At 44.6% G+C, this 11,418-nt stretch overlaps 1 protein-coding gene and 1 non-coding gene across 2 annotated transcripts in view; both read right to left on the bottom strand.

The window, feature by feature from the left end:
• Positions 1–5,567: 5,567 nt before the first annotated feature.
• Trnal-caa (transfer RNA leucine (anticodon CAA)) lies at positions 5,568–5,642 on the bottom strand. The gene has a single exon. It is a non-coding gene; the product is annotated as a tRNA-Leu (tRNA).
• Positions 5,643–6,030: 388 nt separating this feature from the next.
• The window catches only part of LOC126198523 (lipase 3-like), a 202,319-nt gene continuing 196,931 nt past the window's right edge, over positions 6,031–11,418 (bottom strand). The window contains exon 8 of the mRNA XM_049934912.1: positions 6,031–6,576. Coding sequence (XP_049790869.1) covers positions 6,397–6,576 — 180 coding nt within the window. The 3' untranslated portion in view covers positions 6,031–6,396. The remainder of the gene's footprint in view (positions 6,577–11,418) is intronic.

Raw genomic sequence — 11,418 nt, 5'->3', positions numbered from 1 at the left:
TCTTGACTTCCGGAAGGCGTTCGATACAGTTCCGCACTGTCGCCTGATAAACAAAGTAAGAGCCTACGGAATATCAGACCAGCTGTGTGGCTGGATTGAAGAGTTTTTAGCAAACAGAACACAGCATGTTGTTATCAATGGAGAGACGTCTACAGACGTTAAGGTAACCTCTGGCGTGCCACAGGGGAGTGTTATGGGACCATTGCTTTTCACAATATATATAAATGACCTAGTAGATAGTGTCGGAAGTTCCATGCGGCTTTTCGCGGATGATGCTGTAGTATACAGAGAAGTTGCAGCATTAGAAAATTGTAGCGAAATGCAGGAAGATCTGCAGCGGATAGGCACTTGGTGCAGGGAGTGGCAACTGTCCCTTAACATAGACAAATGTAATGTATTGCGAATACATAGAAAGAAGGATCCTTTATTGTATGATTATATGATAGCGGAACAAACACTGGTAGCAGTTACTTCTGTAAAATATCTGGGAGTATGCGTGCGGAACGATTTGAAGTGGAATGATCATATAAAATTAATTGTTGGTAAGGCGGGTACCAGGTTGAGATTCATTGGGAGAGTGCTTAGAAAATGTAGTCCAGCAATAAAGGAGGTGGCTTACAAAACACTCGTTCGACCTATACTTGAGTATTGCTCATCAGTGTGGGATCCGTACCAGATCGGGTTGACGGAGGAGATAGAGAAGATCCAAAGAAGAGCGGCGCGTTTCGTCACAGGGTTATTTGGTAACCGTGATAGCGTTACAGAGATGTTTAATAAACTCAAGTGGCAGACTCTGCAAGAGAGGCGCTCTGCATCGCGGTGTAGCTTGTTGTCCAGGTTTCGAGAGGGTGCGTTTCTGGATGAGGTATCGAGTATATTGCTTCCCCCTACTTATACCTCCCGAGGAGATCACGAATGTAAAATTAGAGAGATTAGAGCGCGCACGGAGGCTTTCAGACAGTCGTTCTTCCCGCGAACCATACGCGACTGGAACAGGAAAGGGAGGTAATGACAGTGGCACGTAAGGTGCCCTCCGCCACACACCGTTGGGTGGCTTGCGGAGTATGAATGTAGAAGTAGATGTAGATGTAGAAAAGTCAGTGTAAACAGCAGCTCCTCTGCACCACTGCGATACGTCAGTGTTTGCAGTAACCGGAGCCTACCTCCGCGGTACTGTGCCCTGCCCAACGCTGAATGGAGCACATGAATTGTTCCTGAAAGACCCTGAATTTTGCTACAGAACTGCTTGAACTACAGTCGCAATACTGCAAAGAGCATCCTCGTGTGTTTGACACTGGTGAACCGTTAGCAGCAATAGAGAAACTTATGTACTTCGTAAGAGAATATGAGCTATGAGAAAAATATGAGCAGTGGTACTTGTACTCTCTGTTACGGCGTAAAGCCAAGCGGCGGCACGCCATTCGGGAACGACAGGGATGAGAAGGCTGTGAGAAGCAGTCAGCCAGTCGCATGCCGACCGGACATCCCTCCAGGACGACAACGCGACAGCAGTGGTCTCTATGTGAAGAGGACATAAGCGCCGCGACTAACTAGTGACGGCCCAGTTCAATAGCAGCTTCAAGATTAGCGGCTTCGATAGCAGCGTCAACGCTAGACACTTCGCTGGTACTGGTACGACTTGGGGTCGTTTATACTGAAGAAGATTGATTATTTCGTTTGTCGCCCTTTGCTTGCGACACATCTGTGCAACAGCCACAGTATTGTATCTTTTCTTATTATAATGATACTCATTAATACGACTTGTTTGATTATTTGTCCAGCGAACCGAGTGTGAAGGCTTGCTAGACACTACACTATACACAAAATCCGTGAGCTGTGGTGGATTTAAGCTCATGCACAGTGAAACTGTTTGAATTGTTAGTTTGTGGGAAGGGAATGTTACAAGCTGGAGCAATACACATCAAACATTTATTTCACACATTTTGAGTACATCAAACATCAAATATCAAGAATTCCCGAAAGGAATTTCGTTGAATCTATACACAGAGAGGAAACAGGACAATTTTCATTATGATTAAATAAGAAATCATTTTGAAAGTTAAAGTATGTAACACCGATGAGATTCTGATCTTAACAAGCAATTCTTTTCTTTGCCAATTATACAACACTATTTCTGCATTAAACTGACAGAAGATATTCTCACGTCGCCCAGTTTTATTGAGCAACAATCAACGTTCCCCGAGAAGAAAGATAATACCTTTAACTTACGATAGAATATGGATGCAAATGTAACGAACTATGAAAATACTAAATAAATATTAGGACGAGTAGGGAAAATGTAACACATTGCGTTCTCTTATATAGTGAGTTACAGATGGTTACATTTGTAACATATATTTACTGAAACACCAACTTTATGACACATTGATTTACATGCAGGTGAATAACATTTTGTTTTTCGATACATACTACAACACAGATTGGGTCTGCTACTGGATTTGTAACTATGAAAGTGAAACAACTCCTGCTTCTCGTCACATATTTATTCAATAAAAGACTCACGGAATAGGTTTCGGTAGGGAGCTGTACGAACAGTGATCTTTCTATTTGCACTGTTTGACGCAGGGAATGACGGTAGGAGGGCAACTTCTCTTGAATTTCGCTTGTATTCCGATATAATGATATTGGGCAAAAGGAAGATGAATGTCTGTCCTCATCACAACTTCAAAAAATTACTTTTTTCTGTTTAGAACATGTGCGTTAAATGTGAGCAAAATACTAATGTCGAGTGGTCGAATAATTTATGTATTTATCGTGATAAAAAGGAAGATAAAAGTTTCAAGTAATAACAGAGAGCCATAAGGCATCATATTATTTAAGAATGAAACGCAAAGTGACCATTTTGTATTAAATCCAAGAAGCGGACAGCTCAGAATTCTGAACAGCGTCATAACAACAAAAAAGGTCCGCCTGCGTTTGATAAACTGATAACCTCCGTTACACACAAAACTGTTTGAACGTTCACAACAGTAAGGGCCAAACAGAGCTTTGTCAGCGCCACTGCGGTTTAAAACTGAAGATAGGCAACGCGTAGGCAGAACAGGTAATGAGCGGATTTCGAATGATAGTAGGCGTCTATCAGAATAGAGTAGCTTTCACTAAATTATGCTGTAATCTTGAGGAAAAAAGTAGCTGACTTTTGGAAAGCGTAAGACAGGTTTACGTATTTAATACAATGCCCAAGTTAACTAAGTTTAACCCTTTTAATTTCTTTAGCGGAATATGTACTTGATTTGAAATTCCTCGTTCACATATGGGAAATTGAAATGATGGCAGAGTTTAGCTGCTAGTCACGATTAGAGCGTCAACGGCGAAGTAAGAGAGAACCTGTTTGTGGCGCTACTCCAGACAATTTGATGTCTTTAAGTAGTTCTGACGGAGAAATGCGTGGGTAATGTTGTTAATTGGGTACTACTTTTCTTGAAAAATGTTTGGGAACTGAACACGAACTGCCTTTTCACAGGCAGTTTAATAATTGCTCGTAATCAACAGCAGTAAACGAGTTGGCCGTTTCACGGCCGCGCAGCCTCACTGGAACGGAGGTAGTTTGAGGTCACAACGATACTTCTGGCGTATAACACTTTGCCGCTTTAAATAAACATAAAAATCTTCTGAGCTATTAGACCGCGTCATTTTCCACGCTTACTTTTTCTGCGAGTCGATGAAACGATCCCACTGACGCGATATTCTTCAGGAATCTTCATCCTTATGAGGGGCTCCTGAAGAGGAACCCAACAATGTGACTGAAACGTTGAGTTGCTGACGATTGTTTATTATCGAGATTTATAGAAATGATCGCAGATTTAAATGTTGTCGATTCAACTAAATGCGTAAACTGGAACCGTCACGTAGAAAAAGGCGAAAGCGAATTAAAAGCAATGTTTGCTTGGCAGAACCCTTGGAAGGTGCCAAAAATCTCTTGATGAGACAACCCACACTTCACTTGTCCGTCTTCTTCTGGAACACTGCCACGTGGTATGGGTTTCTGTATGGTAAGACTGACGAAGGACGCTCAAAAAGTTCATCAAAGACTGGCATCTCGTTTTGCATTATCATGAAATGGGGGAGAGAGTGTCACGTATTCCATAAGCGAGTTCGGGTAGCAATAGCTAAAACAAAGGCGACATCTTTTCGCGGATTTCGACCACCAACTCCCTCCTGCGAGGCAAAAATGACTATTGTATAAAATGATAGGTTGAGATGTTCATTTTTCTCAGGTGCTGTTCAAGAGTGGTATGTTATAATCATGTATATGTTAACGTATATCCTTCTTTAACTCGGATGTAGTGCACAACCAATGGCTGCAGATTTTTGGTAGATTAGTTACACTCTAGGACAGAAAAAATGACGCGCCTCCAAATAATTATCCGAATGGGATGAAAATCGATAGATGTGTGTACATGTACAGACAAATAAGTGGATACAATTTCAAAAATATTGGATGATTTATTCAAGAATTAGAGCTTCATAAATTGTGTAAGTAGGTAAGGCATTGGTCCACCTCTGGCACTTACACAGTTATTCAAGAGAGTTATCCAGCTCTGTCAATAAGACTTGTTGGATGTCCTCCGGAGGTATATTGTGCGACATTCTGTCAAACTGGCATGTTGGATCGTCAAAATCCCGAGTTAGTTGGAAGGTCCTGCCGTAATGCACCATACGTTCTCAACTGATGAAAGATCCGGCGATCGTGCTGGCCAGGGTAGGGTCTGTAAAGCACGAAGAAATGCAGTATAAACACTCGCCGTGCTTGACCAAGGATCATCTTGCTCAGAAGTAAGCCTGGGATGGCTTACCATGAAGGGCAACAAAACGGAACGTAGAATACCGTCGACGTACGGCTGTGCTGTGAGAATACCGCGGATGACAGCCCACGGGGTCCTGCTATGTAGAGGCATGGCACCCCTGATCATCACTTCTGGTTGTCAGGCATTATGGCGGGCAACAGTCAGGTTGGTATTCCACTGCTCTTCGGCGTACCCCCAGACACGTCGTCGGCGTGAAACATCGTTAACTGGAGTAGAATTGTCTTCAGTTCTGCTTCGAAGTGAGGCCCGATGGTCAGCGAAGACGTTTCTGTAGACGCACTGGATAGGAGTGGGATACCAACATGACTGTTGGCCACCATACGGCTCGACCAGGAATTATGGTCTGGGGTGCGATTTCTTTTCATAGCAGCTCCCCTTTGGTTGTCATCCGTTGCACCCTAACAGCACAGTGGTACGTCGACGATATTCTACGCTACGTTCTCCTTCATGGCAAGCCATCCTGGACTTACATTTCAGCAAGATAATGCCCGCCCGAACGCGGCGATAGTTTCTTCGTGCTTGACCCTGCCTTGGCCAGAAAGGTCGCCGGAAGTGTCCCCAATTGAGAACTCCTGGAGCGTTATAGGCAGGACTCACCAACCAGCTCGGGATTTTGACGATCCAAAGCGCCGATTGGACAGAACTTGGCACGATATCGCTCAGGAGGACGTCCAACATCCCTGTCAATCAATGCCAATAACTGCTTGATTTAGAAACTTCCTGGCAGATTGAAACTATGTGCCGGACCGAGACTCGAACTCGGGACCTTTGCCTTTTGCGGGCAAGTGCTCTACCAACTGAGCTACCCAAGCACGACTCACGCTTCGTCCTCACAGCTTTACTTCTGCCAGTACCTCGTCTCCTACCTGCCAAACTGTGAGGACGGGGCGGGAGTCGTGCTTGGGTAGCTCAGTTGGTAGAGCACTTGCCGGCGAAAGGCAAAGGTCCCGAGTTCGAGTCTCGGTCCGGCACACAGTTTTAATCTGCCAGGAAGTTCCATATCAGCGCACACTCCGCTGCAGAGTGAAAATCTCATACTGCTTGAGTAAGTGCCAGGATTGACTTGCTCAATTTGTGAAACCCTCTCTCTTCAATAAATAATCCAATTTTTTTTCTGAAATAGTAATCTTTTGTTTGTCTGTTCAGGTACTTCACATCTACCGATTTCCGTCCCATTTGGATAATTCCTTCGTGGTGGGTCTTTTGTTTTTTTTTTTAGAGTGTCTAACAATGTCCAGTCGGCGGCGCAATGAAGAATCTAATGTACACTTATTCAGTCCTCAAGCTGTTGCTTAGAGAGGAACAGTAATAATACAGAGAACAAGAGCTCTTACGGTAAGTACTTTTTTTACGTATCAATTTGTGGTGTGATAAATACATGATTCGAAGCAGTCGTTTGCTCCATCTCATACAGAATTTTGGGAGTGCGGTGCTCCTGGCTGCCGCTTGTCTCGACTTCCGCGGAAGACCAGCCGAGGCGTCTACAGGCGCCTGCTGTATTCCGCAGTCACTGCGAGCACATAACAGGCGGCAGCCCGTCCCCGGAGAGGTGCAGACTGCTCGACGATTAGATGTCGTCCAGGTTCCACTCGTCCTGCAGCAGCTTGTCCATCAGCTGCTCAACCCTGTCGTAGACGAGGTACGGAACGTCCTTGGCCAGCAGAAAGTCCAGGTGGTTGAAAGACAGCAGCGGCACCAGCTCGCTGAATACCACGTTGGGCAGCTTCAGTGAGAATTCTTCAACGTCCTGCAACGGTAAACAGTATCGTGGTGAGACGGAATATTTTTTGCGTGTTTATTTATTTATCTATTTCTGTCATATTTGTGCCTTGCCTTAATTTTGTAAATTTTATGTACATAAATGTTGTACATACACAACTGGCGATTAAAATTGCTACACCACGAAGATGACGTGCTACAGACGCGAAATTTAACCGACAGGAAGAAGATGCTCTGATACGCAAATGATTAGCTTTTAAGAGCATTCACACAAGGTTGGCGCCGGTGGCGACACCTACAACGTGCTGACATGAGGAAAGTTTCCAACCGATTTCTCATACACAGCAGTTGATCGGCGTTGCCTGAAGAAACGTTGTTGTGATGCCTCGTGTGAGGTGGAGAAATGCGTATCATCACGTTTCCGACTTTGATAAAGGTCGGATTGTAGCCTATCGCGATTGCGGTTTATCGTATCGCGGCATTGCTGCTCGCGTTGGTCGAGATCCAATGACTGTTAGCAGAATATGGAATCGGTGGGTTCAGGAGGGTAATACGGAACGCCGTATTGGATCCAAACGGCCTCGTATCACTAGCAGTCGAGATGACAGGCATCTTATCCGCATGGCTGTAACGGATCGTGCAGCCACGTCTCGATCCCTGAGTCAACAGATGGGGACGTTTGCAAGACAACAACCACTTGCACGAACAGTTCGACGACGTTTGCAGCAGCATGGACTATCAACTCGGAGACCATGGCCGCGGTTACCCTTGACGCTGCATCACCGACAGGAGCGCCTGCGACGGTGTACTCAACAACGAACCTGGGTGCACGAATGTCAAAACGTCATTTTTTCGGGCGAATCCAGGTTCTGTTTACAGCATCAGGATGGTCGCATCCGTGCTTGGCGACATCCCGTTGATCGCACATTGGAAGCGTGTATTCGTCATCGCCATACTGACGTATCACCCGGCGTGATGGTATGGGGTGCCATTGGTTTTGTGACGGCCTTCGTAGCGACAACACTTCGCTGTAGAGACGGCCTACGAAGTCACCGCCACACTTTTAATAGCGGGCCGACCGGTCCGCTGGAACAGTGAACCGAAAGATTAAAACCCAAACACTCGGATTAAATGAAAGTCGGTACTTATCTTTATTAACGACGATACAGAACACAGTGGTGAACATGGTCTACAGAAGTCTGTCTAGTTCGAGTCAGAGCGGCTTGGTCAGCGTCGGCTGACGACAAACAACAACTCTGCTGCGATGAACACACAACTGACTAGCAGGTACACAATTCGGTGGCGAGTATACAACTGAGCGGCGAATCCAGAACTGTCCTAGCGCTCGCGACTCCAGCGCTTAAGAAGCCAGAAGCCAGCGGTGGCGCGCGCAGACTTGCGGCGATTTCCTGTCTCGCTGGCGCTGTTTATGCGGACGGCGTCCGGACTTTGATGCTGCCAACCTTTTTGGCAGCGGGTTCGGTTGGCATTACTGGCTAGGATATAACAATTGGTTACACGTCTCGGTCACCTCTTGTTCTTATTGACGGCACTTTGAACAGTGGACGTTACATTTCAGATGTGTTACGACCCGTGGCTGTACCCTTCATTCGATCCTTGCGAAACCCTACATTTCAGCAGGATAATGCACGACCGCATGTTGCAGGTCCTGTTCGGGCGTTTCTGGATAAAGAAAATGTTCGACTGCTGCCCTGGCCAGCACATTCTCCAGGTCTCTCACCAACTAAAAACTTTTGGTCACTGGTGGCCGAGCAACTGGCTCCTCACAATACGCCAGTCACTACTCTTGATGAACTGTGGTATTGTGTTGAAGCTGCATGGGCAGCTGTACCTGTACACGCCATCCAAGCTCTGTTTAACTCAATGCCCAGGCGTATCAAGGCCGTTATTACGGCCATAGGTGGTTGTCCTGGGTACTGATTTCTCAGGATCTATGCACCCAAAGTGCGTGAAAATGTAATCACAAGTCAGTTCTAGTATGATATATTTGTCCAATGAACACCCGTTTGTCATCTGCATTTCTTCTTGGTGTAGCAATTTTAATGGCCAGTAGTGTACATGTGTTCCGTAATTTAAGTACTGTGCCGAGAGAAATTAATATCAGTGTAAAATCAGAGGAACAGGAAGATGTAGAAAGTTCTGTGCTTGTGCACAACTTGAACACCTCGAATAGCTGAAATCACAGCTCGAGAAATATCCGGTTCCGCTCGATCTTTCGATCGCCCCGCGATCCAGCGACTTCTGTTAATATTCGGTTGGTGCACAACTTCGTAGAAGGTTTAATAAACACAACACACATAACAGAGACTTTAGCCGCCAATAATACATTCTCCTTTACTGTTACAACAATCTGCCAACACCGGTTCTGCGACTTCAGGAATCACGTGCTTTTGAGGCGAATAACTCTTCAAGTGATGGGCGAAGCGCATTTGCTTCCGGAAAGGAAGTTCCTTGAAGATTGTTAGACAGAGAGCAAAATAGATGAAAATCTGAGGGCGCAAGATCGTGAATAATGTTGAAAGGGTAGAGTACTACTCGATATAGAAAAGATTTGCCTCACTGGGTTCACTGATGTCCGTTGTATAACAACATATTTCGTTGTTGTTGTCAGAACAGCGGTTTTATGGTAACACTGTTTCATTCAATACACTGAAACCGGATACTAATGTAGGAAAGAAGGACAATTTTTATATTTAATTATTCATATGTGGACTCCCTTCAAAAATAGATCACTATATCGAGTTTTGTGATGTTTGAGAAATGAGTGAATGGTTTGTTGTGCGCTGACGACAGATAGTGGATGTAGAATCCGTAATTATCTTTGAGACAGTCCTCTGGTCGCCTTTGGCGGAATCAAAGAAAGAAAGTATTCCAGAGCACTGGAGTGCCTCGAGTGTGGCTGACGGTAACAGGACCCCTCCCCCCCCCCCCCACTTCTGAGGAAGCGTGGGATGGCCTGGTGAACGGCCATGATCCGACACTCTGTCGCTGGTTCCTGAAGTTGAAACACCTATTTTCTGTGTGCATAAAACAAAGGAATATGGGAAATGTATGTATGTGGAATATTTAAGAGAAGCTAGAAATAATGATTTCCCTTTTCAGAATATCGACGAGAACAAAACTTTTTGGTGGGAGATTCATGTAAAGGTAGGCAGGTAAAACTCATGGGTAACTTAGGATTCTCTGGTAGTGACCAACGGTCACAACGAAACCACGTGTGGTAATTTTAAGCTGAAATACTTGCGTGTGGTAATTTTAAGCTGAGATACTTGCGTGTGTAAATTTGAGCTGAGAATGTTTAATAATTGCGTGAACAGAATTTGAATTAGGAACAAGCACTTCCACATGGTGCGTACTGATTTCGTCTCAATCTGACCAAGAAACAACGGAAAACAGAACCGCTTGTGCAAACTTTCAGTTGAGGATCCGTGTGTGAGGTAATTAAGTAATCATGATACCAAAGTTACCGTTATTAATTACATTCGTGTGAAGCAAGTTAGACATTTTGGTACTCTGAGAGAGATAAAGGTGAGTTAGCCATCTGTCCAGCAACACAATGAGGGTTACATTGCAATGGAAGATGAGCATAAATCCTCCAGAGTATGTGGTAGGTCCGTAGGAAAGGTTATTCGAGAAATTTAATCCGAAAGTCTGTGACTTGGTAATCTGGGTTGAAATTTTTTTGTGGGGAAGATTTCACATGTACTGGCTATGGTCGGCTGTTCTGTTTTATTTTACATGTTTTATCTGCATAATTTGAATGTGTCGACTTAGTTACAAGTACTGAACCATAAAGCAAGAATTTTCTTTGAATATCCTGATCGCTAGTAAAGTCTCAAGGTTACTAATAAATGAGGTTGTGAGAGTGAGACAGAGACAGAAGTAGTGGGTATCGGTACCAATCCAGAAAGTCCACTATAGTAATCAGGAAAACATTAAGAGACCATACAATATTCAAATATGTACGTAATATCATGCCCAAAGGGCAGAGAATTCCTTGTTTTTTTTATGTTTAAATGTACTGGAGCAAATTTTGTATCATTGCGGTGGTAGAATCTCAGAAAAAAAAGAGGAGATATGAAACAAAATGGTGATCATGATCTTTCAGTAGAGGTAGCTATTTTGTTCAGGCATTTTTGCCATAAGCTATTACTAGAATAGCCATGCTCTGATTAAAATGAACGCAATAGAATGGAAATATGGTCACGCCAAGGTGGAGTGAGTCCATCGGAAATGTTTACAGACAGTGCCACATTTAAAATTTATTAGTCAGATGCGTTTAATTCCGCTGCGTTGAGATAATTACACTACTGCCCATTAAAATTGCTACGAAGATGACGTGCTACAGACGCGAAATTTAACCGACGGGAAGAAGATGCTGTGATATGCAATTGATTAGCTTCTCAGAGCATTCACACAAGGTTGGCGTCGGTGGCGACACCTACAACGTGCTGACATGAGAAAAGTTTCCAACCGATTTCTCATACACAGACAGCAGTTGACCGGCGTTGCCTGGTGAAACGTTGTTGTGATGCCTCGTGTAAGGAGGAGAAATGCGTACCATCACGAATCCGACTTTGATAAAGGTCGGATTGTAGCCTATCGCGATTGCGGTTTATCATACCGCGACATTGCTGCTCGTGTTGGTCGAGATCCAATGACTGTTAGCAGAATATGGAATCGGTGGGTTCAGGAGGGTAATACGGAACGCCGTGCTGGATCCCAACGGCCTCGTATCACTAGCAGTCGAGATGACAGGCATCTTATCCGCATGGCTGTAACGGATCGTGCAGCCACGTCTCGATCCCTGAGTCAACAGATGGGGACGTTTGCAAGACGACAACCATCT

Source organism: Schistocerca nitens, chromosome 8 (assembly GCF_023898315.1).
Source record: "Schistocerca nitens isolate TAMUIC-IGC-003100 chromosome 8, iqSchNite1.1, whole genome shotgun sequence".
NCBI lineage: Eukaryota > Metazoa > Arthropoda > Insecta > Orthoptera > Acrididae > Schistocerca > Schistocerca nitens.
Note: the sequence above shows the minus strand (reverse complement) of the source record. Positions and strands in the feature narration are given on the sequence as shown.